Source organism: Enhydra lutris, unplaced genomic scaffold (assembly GCF_002288905.1).
Source record: "Enhydra lutris kenyoni isolate GAN:26980312 unplaced genomic scaffold, ASM228890v2 scaffoldscaffold86, whole genome shotgun sequence".
NCBI classification, from domain to species: Eukaryota; Metazoa; Chordata; class Mammalia; order Carnivora; family Mustelidae; genus Enhydra; species Enhydra lutris.
Window position 1 is genome coordinate 1,817,945 of NW_019154170.1, and position 11,300 is coordinate 1,829,244.

An 11,300-nucleotide genomic window follows, 5' to 3' on the forward strand; every position below is an offset into this window, starting at 1 on the left:
ATTGGCTTGCGTGCACGATTATCTCACCTGGCGCCCGCCTAGTCCGGTCAAAGGGGCCTTTCGCCAGGCCCCTCCTTCCTATCCACTTGACTCTCCGGAGTCGTCAATCCGGTTCTGAAGTCGCCCCGTAGTTCTGGAACTCCCGATTCATTGGGCTTCCTGCCTTCTCGGGTCGCCTTGATTTGCCCGCCCAGCACCGGCAGCCCGCATCCCACTGCCTCCGAGACCTGTCAGTCACGCGGCGCCTCCCGCCCACTGCCTCTCGCGGCACTGCGATTGGCCGCTCGCCTCCAGAGCCCGCGATTGGTGTCCCAGGAGCGGCGGCCGCCTCCCATTGGCCTGGCGGCGCCGTCCGTCACGCCGGCGGCGGGAGGGGGCGTCCCTCTCCCCCCTCGTCGTCTTCCCAGCCGCTGGGTTCCCAGAGTGCTCCGCGGCCGTGTGGAGCGAGGCCTTGTTCCCGCGTTGAGCCGCCGCCGCCGCCGCCTCCTCCTCAGCTTCAGCCTCCGCGCCAGGCCCGGCCCCGCCGCGCCATGTCGGACTACAGCACGGGAGGACCCCCGCCCGGGCCGCCGCCGCCCGCTGGCGGCGGCGGGGGAGCCGGGGGAGCCGGGGGCGCCGGGGGAGGCCCTCCGTCGGGCCCGCCGGGCGCGGGGGACCGGGGCGGCGGCGGCCCCGGCGGCGGCGGCCCGGGCGGGGGGTCGGCCGGGGGTCCCTCCCAGCCGCCCGGCGGGGGAGGCCCGGGAATCCGCAAGGACGCTTTCGCCGACGCCGTGCAGCGGGCCCGCCAGGTGAGGAGGCCGCGGGCCTGAGGGGCGCGCGCGAGCGGGGGAGGGGGCGGGGTCACGCGCGCGCGCGCGGGGTCGCGGAGGGGGGGCCCGAGGCCGCCGTGGGGTCACGTGGAGCTGTAGGCGGGGGCCTGGGCCGCCCAGGATGTCTCCAGTGGGCCCCCCGCGGGTGACCCCCCCTGCAGGGGAAAGGGGTGTCCGGGGGGTCGCCATGAACGGCCCCTGGATGTTTAGTGGCCCCGGAGGGCTGGGACTGACTTTGGGGAACCCCCCACTTTGGACACCCGAGGGCACGCTCCGCTCTCTAGGAAGCAGAGTGTCCCTCTTCCCCGGAGGGGGGTAGGGTCTTGCTTTGCCCTCATCTCCCCATCAGAGCAGAGAGCTGTTTGCCCCCGACCCAGTCTCATTTTTTGCCCGCTTCTCGGGGAGAAGGAACTGTGGGAGGAAAACAGCCCTTCCTCTTGAGCCTGGAAAGGGGGACCCTTGCTGCCAGAGTGGCCGAGCACTTAGGGGAAATGAGGAGGGTGGGCACAGGGGCTGGCTCTTTTTGATGCTTCCGGTGGCTTGAAAGCCTGGTCTGTCTCTCTTTGGGAAAGAGGGGAGGGTCCCACCAATGTGTTTTGAGGCATGATGATAACATGGAAGTGTCACATGCCGGTGTGACTGACCTCCTCGGCTCCTTTTGCAGCCTCCCCACGTCCTGGAGAGCAGGGGGCCCGTAGAATGGGAGAAGTTTGCTGTCCTCTCAGGAAGCCGCCGGGCTGGGGTCCGGCTGAGTGCCTTTGCTATTGAGTGCTTTCCCCGGGTTGTTCCAGTGCCTCCAGGGCAGAGTGGGAGGTCCCGTTAGGTGAACACCCTGTTCCCGCCCAGTGTGGTCTGTGGCTTTCTCACCTAAGGAGCAGGGTCGGGTTCTCACCTGCCCTTCATCCAGGTGCCCACCAAACTGCCTTGACAGAGAAGCAGTTGTAACGAGGCGAGTTGATGCTGTTGGCTGGGGTGGGAGTAAGTCTTACCCCAAGAGCTCTGGCTCCAAGCCTTAGAAGAAGGAAAATTGGGGGAGGTGGAAAGATAGATCCTTAGTTCATGGTTTGTGTGTCTTTGGAAAACTTGTAATAGACCCACAAACGGACTCTGGTTTTAAGTTTGTGGGATTGGGGTTATCTGCAGTTGCTGCTCACGCGTCTGATATGTAACCTGTGTTCTCAGAAAGGGTCTTTTGTTCTGGTGGAGTGAAGATTTTGGATGCCTTTAAGCAAAAAATTTCCCAAAACTTGTCCAACAAATGGCAAGCTTTCGAGAAAGGAAAGTTGTGCTCTTCACCATCCCAGAAGAGCCGGGCTACAGTCACTGTTTCTGCCTCCCTCGTGGAGGCAACCCAAGGACCCTCCTGAGAGCAGATCAGTGTGGATTGGGGTCCATTTGCAAACAAACGTAAGCGCAGATCCCACCTAGAACGGGGTTTGAAATTCCTGGATGACTCTTGAACGCCGAGGCCCTCGAGTAGGTTCTGAGAAGTTGATCTGAACACCAGGGAGGATTGGTTGTGGTGGTAACCTTCTGTGCTTACGATTTTTATTCTAGATCGCAGCCAAAATTGGAGGCGACGCTGCTACCACAGTGAACAACAGCACTCCTGATTTTGGTTTTGGGGGCCAAAAGAGGCAGTTAGAAGATGGAGGTAACTGCTTGTTGGGAAGAAGGCCTGGGCGTAGAGTGAAGGTCTTTGTTTGAACACGGTCCATCGTCAGGGGAAGCTCACTGCCGTTTGGTTTTTTCAAACCCCAGCAGTCCCAGCTTTGTTCGTTCTCTTTGTTTGGGCTGCCATCCTGGGGTATCGGGTGGCTGAGAGGAGCAGATTGATTGTGACTAGGTCCAAGTTGTAAGTTCTCAAGATCGGTCCTCCCCTTCTGGTAGGCCTGGGAAATGCTCGCAGTCGGGTCGAGGCCCCATGTAAGTGCCGTTTGGCTGGCCCAGGGCGTGCAGCGCTGCCCACGGTGGCCAGTATAATCAATGTGGGGATCGACCGAAATGGGCCTTACACCTGGGCCCTCCCTGACCCTGACCCCGGACTCGAATGCCGCCATCATCGCTCCTGTTATAAAGGACTTTTTTACTGTTCAGTGCTGGTGGTGGGACTGAGGGACGTCTGGCCCCCCTCTCCGAAGTTGGTCCCTGCTACTCTCCTGTCTTGGCTCTGATATTGGGGGTGGGGGAGGGGGGCTGTTTGCCAGGCCGCGTGGCACCAGCATTAGATTAGAGGCAGCTGTGGGTGGGTGGGTGCAGCATCTGACATCCTCTCTCTTTCACAGACCAACCGGAGAGCAAGAAACTGGCTTCCCAGGGAGACTGTAAGTCCATTGGATGATCCAGGCAGAGGGCAGCTTCAGGGTCTTAAGAGGTTTTTGGAATTTGGGAGCTAGAAGCTCTGAGCAGATGGCACCTGTTCTTAGTGGAGGCTCTAGGTGCTTAGCATCTGGAGTCCATGAACTTTAGGGATCCCAGAGTCCCCTGGAGACGGAGGCAGAGCCAGTCAGATGGGCGGTGGGTTCGTCACACTCAAGCACTCAGGGAGGCCCAGGAGCACCGTACTAAGTGCCAGCCACTCCTTGTGCAGACGGGACTACCTGGGGGCCAGCGGTGTTCAGGGTCCCAGAGAGGAGCCAGGCCAATCTTTGCTTTGAATTTTCTCTTCTGCAGCCATCAGTTCTCAACTTGGACCCATCCATCCTCCCCCCAGGTGAGTTGTGATTTGGAGAACACTTGCTTTCTTGTCGGTCAGCTGTCTCTAGCTTTTTTTGCTAAGTTGGGGGAGAGCTGTGTCTGGGGCTGCACCGTTTCAGACCTTGTCCCCGCTGCTCGCTTGGTCACAGAGAAGCCCAGGAGGCAGAAGAGCTGCCTTTGCTCCTGTGCTTGCCTGTGTGCAGGGCCCAGGGAGGGGCGGTCTTTGCGCCCTGTTGCTGCCTGCGCTGTGGTGGGACACTTAGCAGTAGACAGCCATCTTTCTAGAAGGGCTGGGGGCCGCCCATGGTTTTCTTGTCCGCCTTCTGCAAATGTTTGATCCCCCAGGACTGGTGGGGCCCGGGGTTCTTTCCTACCTTTTTGCCGCCCACCGCCCATGACTTCAGTGGATCTGATGTAGAAGTCTTTGTGAAGGACCACATTGTTTCTTTTTTTTGCTTATACGAAATGCAGTAAAATTGGTTTGTTAGGGAGCTGACGTGGAAAAGATACGAACTTTTTTTTTTAAGTCAAGAGATTTGAAATGATTATCGGAATTCCGTAGACGTGTCCAAGTGTTTGCTCTTGCTCCAGAGTTGGTGGGAGCAGCACTAGTTCAGGGACCACGTTGACCCCGACCAAGCCTCTTGTGGCCTGAATGGGGAATCTGAGGCCTTGAGAGTTGAGGGGCTTGCTGTGGGGAGAGGGAGCCCTGTGCTCTTGTCACACTCCGCTTAGGCCTGTGGGGTCCTGGTCCAGATGTGGTGGGAAGCATGGGCAGAGGCCAGTAGACCAAGGGCCCCACAGGTCAGGGGCTTTGGCTTTGAGGGGCCTTTTCTCCTGGAGACCCGTGTCTGTCTGCTGCTGCTCACTGGAGACTGACTTTCATTGTCTGTTCTTGCAGGACTTCAATGACAGAAGAGTACAGAGTCCCAGACGGCATGGTGGGACTGAGTGAGTGTGGGTCGCTGTGGGGTGTCCATTTTCCCTGCCTCTCAGGGATGTGTCCTGGGAGCCCCTGCTGGCTCAGGAGCTTCTGGTGTGAGAAGGTCTATTGTCCTCTGCTCTCACCTGTCCTCTCTGGGTGGGGGGCAGGTGGGGCTCTCAGGAGGGCCAGGAAGCCCTGCCACACAGTGTTTTGAGCACTGGGGTGCCCTCGTCAACCTCTGCATTACCCCTTTTCCCCACCTAGTCATCGGCAGAGGAGGCGAACAGATCAACAAAATCCAGCAGGACTCAGGCTGCAAAGTCCAGATCTCTCCAGGTACGGGAGCCCGACGCTGTCAGAATGGGCGCGGGGCTGGGTGCGGGGCTGGGCTGGTCTCCTAGTGCGTTCATAATCATTCAACTGGACAGAAGCGAGAGAGGTTGGTATTTACTGAGCGCTTTCTCTATGCCAGGCGCAGGGCAAGGTCTCAGCCAGTACAGCACTGCACCCTGCAACGTAGCTGCAACTTTCCTTCCTTTCACTTTGTAGTTGGGGGAAGGCTGAGGTGGGAGACGGGAGGTTGAATATAGGAAGTTTTGTCCTAGATCTTGCTCTAAACCGTTAGTTAAGTCACCATCTGAAGTGAACACCCAGCCGGAAACCAGTGGGCATGTGTGAGGCAGGGAGATGCACTGGAAGGAATGGCTCTGAGGCCGGCCTGGGTCTGAATCCCAGTCTGGCTGCCCGGCTGGCAGGGGTTCCTGAGGACCGGCTCCACCGCAGCGGGGTTTGCAGACTGGCGGTGGCAGGAGTGGCCCAGGGTTAGGACTGCCTTCTACCTCATCCTTTTCCCCTAAGTGGTTTAGCACCTTGACTGGACTTCAGGCTTCCCGGCCATGGTCTTGCGTGGAGCAGCTCCCGGGAGTCTGACGAGGCATCATGTGGTCAGGCTGCTGCGGGCAGAAGCAGCTGTTGTTTGCTGTGCAAGTTTCCCCGTCTCAGTGGAAAGCCTTTCTCTAGTGTCAGTGGACCCCGGGCGGCACTGACCCTCTCTCTCCTCTGCAGACAGCGGCGGCCTACCCGAGCGCAGCGTGTCCTTGACGGGAGCCCCAGAATCTGTCCAGTAAGTCCCTTGGCAGGGCCTGTCATTGTGATGAGGGGAGCAAGCAGAAGCTCCTTCCATCCTCTGAAAAGTTGGGGGTGACTCCGCCCAGTCCTCAACCCTTCCCCTCGCCAGAGGCCTGTACTGATGGTTTGATGGCCCCCCGACTTCGAAGAGCTGAGAGAACCACCTGAATAGCTCCAGTCCTGGGGATAGACCCTCTTCCTCGTCATCTGTCAGACCCACATGTGGAGTCCCCTCTTCCCCTTTGAGCTGGACAGGACTGTCAGGCCCTTGATCTTTCGGTGTCTGAACCCCGCTCTTCCCTTCCCAGGAAAGCAAAGATGATGCTGGATGACATTGTGTCTCGGGGTCGTGGGGGGCCCCCAGGACAGTTCCACGACAATGCCAATGGGGGCCAGAACGGCACCGTGCAGGAGATCATGATCCCCGCGGGGAAGGCCGGCCTGGTCATCGGCAAAGGCGGGGAGACAATTAAGCAGCTGCAGGTGAGGGGTGGGATGGAGGACAGAAGCTCCTCCTGTCGCAGGAAAGTCTCCTTCTGCGTCTGCGTGTGCACACCCCACCAACGGCTTTGCCAGAGCCTCTTACCCTGTGTGGTCACGCCTGCCCCTGCGTGAACTAGCCCCAGAAAGTCGTTTGAAAGCCTGGCACTGACTGTCCGCATTGGTTGTAAAGGAGCGAGCTGGAGTGAAGATGATTTTAATTCAAGATGGCTCCCAGAACACGAATGTGGACAAGCCTCTCCGCATCATTGGGGATCCTTACAAAGTACAGGTGAGAACCCCAGGGGTGACGGTCTGTCGGGAGAAGTGAGTGACAGGTAGGGCTGGAGATTTGAGTGAAGGGGGAGAGATTTTCAAGTGTGTTCTCTTGAAGTCAGCCCAGGGCTCTCACTCTCATACTGAGTTGGACAGGGTTGGACATGAGCAGGAGGTCTAAACCCTGATCATTCCATTTCTTATCTGGAGAATGGGGATGGCTGGCCATCCCTCCCTCTCAGGATGGCAGGTCAGGAGCTCAGCAGGGCTCTGCGGTGGGCTCAGCTTAGGTCCCTGAGCCCTTGGATCATGGGAGGCTGGGGGAACAGTGCTGGGGGGCTTGCCCTGTGCACACCCTGCCCTGTGTGTTTGCAGCAAGCCTGTGAGATGGTGATGGACATTCTCCGGGAACGCGACCAGGGTGGCTTTGGGGACCGGAACGAGTACGGATCCCGGATTGGCGGGGGCATCGATGTGAGTGCAGGCCTCCCGTAGTAGTGGAAGACCACGGGGTGGGTGTGACTCAGCTCTGGTGGGCAGAGGGCACCAGAACTGCAGGGACAAGACTTAGCTGACCCTTCCGCGTCCCTCTCTCCTCAGGTGCCAGTGCCCAGGCATTCTGTCGGGGTGGTCATTGGCCGGAGTGGAGAAATGATCAAGAAGATCCAGAACGACGCTGGCGTGCGGATACAGTTTAAGCAAGGTCAGGGGCCTGGCTGTGAAGATAAGCCGAGTGGGGGGTGGCCGTGTCTTCCGGTTCTGTCCTCGGGATCGCTCTGAGGCTCCACTGCAGAGGGCCTGGCACCAGGGAGCCCGCCGAGCCTCTGCGATGCCTCGTCGCTCCCAGCCAGCAGCACGTGCTCTGTGTCCCTCCTTTGTGGGAGAGCTGTGTGAGAGCTCGCGAAGGGCATATGGAATGGTTTCCCTTCATCAAATCTCCCCGTTTCCTCTTTCCCACCGAATGGCCCATCCTGACAGGGCAGCCGGGGTTGGATCAGATCACTTTGTCCCAACTCTGGGCTACTGCCAAGCCTCAGCGAGAGTCTCCCAAGTGGCAGGCCCATGGGGAGGAGGACTTCTCTGTTGCTTTTCTGAGGTCTATTATCGTTCTCAGTTTCATAAAATGCATCTGTTCTGGGGGTGCCGCGTGCCGGAAGAAGCCTCAGCTGCTGCCCTGCCCTAGTTGGTCGGTTTTCTTCCTTGGAAACCCGGCCCAACCGCATTTCCCCCCGCGCCTCAGTCCGTGGCGTGTGATGAGCGGCACTTGGAGCCCGAGATATTTCTGACACCTGGCTTGGCACGGTGTCTGCCTCGCAGAGGCGGTGTTATGGGGTTTGGTGTTGTGCTTTTCTGTAAAATCCGTCTCCCTGTTCTCTGGATGCTGGCTTCAGACGATGGGACAGGTCCTGAGAAGATCGCTCACATAATGGGGCCCCCAGACCGGTGCGAGCACGCGGCGCGGATCATCAATGATCTCCTCCAGAGCCTCAGGGTAGGTGGTGTCGGGCTGTGCTGCCGACGGCCGGTGAGGTCGGAGGGGACGTGCCCGGCCCTGCAGGGGAAGTCCAGGCGCCAGGCTAGTTTTCTGCGCTCATTGCCTGTCTCCTGTCTCGCAGAGTGGTCCCCCCGGTCCACCAGGGGGTCCTGGCATGCCCCCGGGGGGCCGGGGACGAGGAAGGGGCCAAGGCAACTGGGGCCCTCCTGGCGGAGAGATGACCTTCTCCATCCCCACTCACAAGTGTGGTCTGGTCATCGGCAGAGGTGAGTCTGCTGTCGGCATTCTGTCTCCCCGCCCCTTCCTCTGCTCCGCCTTCCCTTCACTGCCTGTGGCTCCCCGCAGGCGGGGAGAACGTGAAAGCCATAAACCAGCAGACGGGCGCCTTCGTGGAGATCTCCCGGCAGCTGCCGCCCAACGGGGACCCCAACTTCAAGTTGTTCATCATCCGGGGCTCACCCCAGCAGATTGACCACGCCAAGCAGCTCATTGAGGAGAAGATTGAGGTGGGCTCAGGGAGGGGCTCTTGGGGCCCGGACCCATCTCCAGTCTCCTTCCCTCCCAACTGACTTCGCTTCTCCTTTCTCCAGGGTCCCCTCTGCCCAGTTGGACCAGGCCCAGGGGGACCAGGCCCTGCAGGCCCCATGGGGCCCTTCAACCCTGGGCCTTTCAATCAGGGGCCACCTGGGGCTCCCCCACAGTGAGTAATTCTCTCAGCTTCCTGGGATTTGGGACATGGGGGGTGCTGTGCTGGCAGGAAGAGCAGTGGACCCCATTTTCATTCACCACCAAAAAGAAGTTTTGATGTCACCCGTCCAAGACATGATCCAGCATAGTATCCTGCATTTATAGATGCCATTTTTGTCATTATTATTTTTTTAAGATTTTATATATTATTTGATAGCGAGAGAGGGAACACAAGCACAGGGAGTGCGAGAGAGAGAATTCCGGGAGCCCAATGCGAGCTCGATCCCAGGACCCTGGGATCATGACCCGAGCTGAAGGCAGATGCTTAATGACTGAGCCACCCAGGCGCCCACATAGATGCCATTTTTTTTTTTAAGATTTTATTTATTTGCCAGAGAGAGAGATAGAGCAAGTGAGTACACACAACCAGACAGAGAGGCAGGCAGAGGCAGAGAGAGAAGCAGGCTTCCTGTCGAACAAGGAGCCCGATGCGGGACTCGATCCCAGGACCCTGGGATCATGACCTGAGCCGAAGGCAGCGGCTTAACCCACTGAGCCACCCAGGCGTCCCCACAGATGCCATTTTTAAAAGATGTCACAGATGTTGACCCTCGTCTCCCGTCTAACAGGCAGACCCGTGTATGTTGAATTTGGGGGACTTGGACATCTTCAAGCCAACGGAGTTTGAGGCTTGGCATTGTTCATCTCACGTTTCCTTGAGCGAGGGGCCTGTGACTGAGTATACACAGTGGGCTCGGCCTGGGTCTCCTTCCTGCCAGCCACCCTTGCCCCCGTGGAGGAGTGGCCCCAGCTCACTTGTCCTGTCTTTCTTGTCCCACAGTGCGGGCGGTCCCCCTCCTCACCAGTACCCACCCCAGGGCTGGGGCAATACCTACCCCCAGTGGCAACCACCTGCTCCTCATGACCCGAGTAAGTACAGCTGCCCGGGGGAGGTGCAGGACCGGGCAGGGGTGCTTGGGTGCCGGCGGGGAAGGCGGGGCTCGCTTCCGGTCCTGCGCTTCAGCCCGCTGTCGTCCTCCAGATAAAGCTGCAGCCGCCGCAGACCCCAACGCCGCCTGGGCCGCCTACTACTCACACTACTACCAGCAGCCCCCAGGCCCTGTGCCCGGCCCTGCACCGGCCCCCGCGGCCCCCCCTGCCCAGGGCGAGCCCCCTCAGCCCCCACCCGCCGGCCAGTCAGACTACACTAAGGCCTGGGAAGAGTATTACAAAAAGATCGGTGAGTGCGGGGGCCAGTGCGGGGGCTCAAGCAAGCCCGAGGCTGGCGAGGGGCAGCCGCGTCCCTGTGCCGCGCTCTGAGTTCTCGAGGCCTTCCTCCTGCAGGCCAGCAGCCACAGCAGCCCGGAGCGCCCCCGCAGCAGGACTACACGAAGGCCTGGGAGGAGTACTACAAGAAGCAGGGTGAGCCGCCGGGGCTGCAGGGCAGGGGCAGGGGCAGGGCCTGGCCCTCTAGCCCCCGGCCACACTCCTCACCGTGACTCCGCTTGCCCGCAGCTCAAGTGGCCACCGGAGGGGGTCCGGGAGCACCCCCAGGCTCCCAGCCAGACTACAGCGCCGCCTGGGCCGAATATTACAGACAGCAAGCCGCGTACTACGGCCAGACTCCAGGTCCTGGCGGCCCCCAGCCTCCACCCACACAGCAGGGACAGCAGCAGGCAAGTGGGAATTGCCACCCTCCTCCTCCTCCTTTTTCCTTCCAACCCCCGGCCACCGTCCATCCTGCCTTAGTGGGTAGCGCCGGAAATCCCTTCCCCTGCGGGGTGTGTCCTTGATGCCTGCAGCGGGGGCCGTGTGGCCAGAGGTCTCCGGGAGTCCTCACGAGCTGGGGACGTGTGCGCTGGGTCCAGAGGTTAAACGAAGAGGCCTCCCTGCGCCGGCCCGCTTGTTCCTGTGTCACGCTGTTGCGATGCTGGGGGAAGCGCGAAACACACAAGGTCGAACTGTTGAACTGGTGGGTAGTCCTGGGGGTGGGGGGCAGGCCAGCAGCACAGACGTTGGTCGCCGTCCTGGCTGCTAACTCGCTCACTCAAAATCTGGCCACTTGGGAAGAAAACGGATGTGTTTTCCCCTCTCTGCATTACTTTTTTGGGTTTTGTTCTTGGCATTCTTTTATTTTTAACCCCACGATCTTTTCCTTGTGTCCAAGTGACTGTGTTGCAGGCGGCCCCAGCGTGGGTCAGCCCTGGCTCTGGTGGGACTCGGGGAGCTTGCCAAGGGGGCCGGCCCCAGGGCCCCTCCCGCCCCGCCTGGGCTCCGCCTCCTCTGCTCTCGCGCCTGCCTCTGTGTCCCGGTTTTGTCTGTGAAGTGGGCATGACGATCGTCGCCACCTTCCAACCTACCTCACAGGGGTGTTGTGGGGACACCGTGATCTCTGAGATTGTCATGTTGTGATGCGCCAGAGCACCTGCCTTCCGAAGACAGAGGGCGCCCCTCCTCCCTCCCAGACCCTGAGCGCGCTTCTCGCCCTCTCCCTGCTCTCTGCCTCTGCGGCCCCGCTTCTCTCCTCCTGGTCCTCATGTCCCTCTCTCCCCCCTCCTCCATCAAGGAGCCGGTCTGACTTCAGCCGAGTCCCCGGAGCACTTGACTAGACAGTTACAAACACATGGTTCCAGCCTGAGCTCACCACAGGCCGAGGAGCGGGGCTTCTTGGCCCCTCCTTGCCACCGTCCCCGTCTCTCCCGCCCCCCTCCCCTCCCCGGAGTGACCAATTCCTATCTCTTCCCTCTCCGCAGGCTCAATGACTCGAATGAATGTGAACTTCTTCATCTGTGAAAATCTTTTT

At 60.0% G+C, this 11,300-nt stretch overlaps 1 protein-coding gene across 2 annotated transcripts; it reads left to right on the top strand.

The window, feature by feature from the left end:
• Window positions 1–515: 515 nt before the first annotated feature.
• On the top strand, window positions 516–11,300 carry LOC111161842 (KH-type splicing regulatory protein). 2 transcript variants are annotated; one of them, XM_022525850.1, is made up of 19 exons: window positions 516–788; window positions 2,367–2,463; window positions 3,095–3,133; window positions 3,483–3,522; window positions 4,408–4,457; window positions 4,696–4,767; window positions 5,497–5,554; window positions 5,868–6,042; window positions 6,233–6,331; window positions 6,691–6,789; window positions 6,916–7,018; window positions 7,707–7,807; window positions 7,932–8,076; window positions 8,156–8,316; window positions 8,401–8,510; window positions 9,339–9,436; window positions 9,546–9,737; window positions 9,842–9,919; window positions 10,013–11,300. In XM_022525850.1, the coding sequence occupies exons 1-19, from the start codon at window positions 531–533 to the stop codon at window positions 10,288–10,290; spliced, it is 2,253 nt and encodes a 750-aa protein (XP_022381558.1). In that variant the 5' UTR covers window positions 516–530; the 3' UTR covers window positions 10,291–11,300. The 2 variants fall into 2 exon arrangements, with proteins under 2 accessions (XP_022381558.1, XP_022381557.1); XM_022525849.1 differs by having other exon boundaries at window positions 9,339–9,427; window positions 9,540–9,737.

Coding starts and splice junctions, on each gene's coding strand:
- LOC111161842 (XM_022525850.1), top strand. CDS start 531: ATGTCGGACTACAGCACGGGAGGACCCCCGCCCGGGCCGCCGCCGCCC. Junction 6,043..6,232: donor AGACAATTAAGCAGCTGCAG/GTGAGGGGTGGG, acceptor TTGGTTGTAAAG/GAGCGAGCTGGAGTGAAGAT. Junction 9,437..9,545: donor TCATGACCCGAGTAAGTACA/GCTGCCCGGGGG, acceptor CTCCAGATAAAG/CTGCAGCCGCCGCAGACCCC.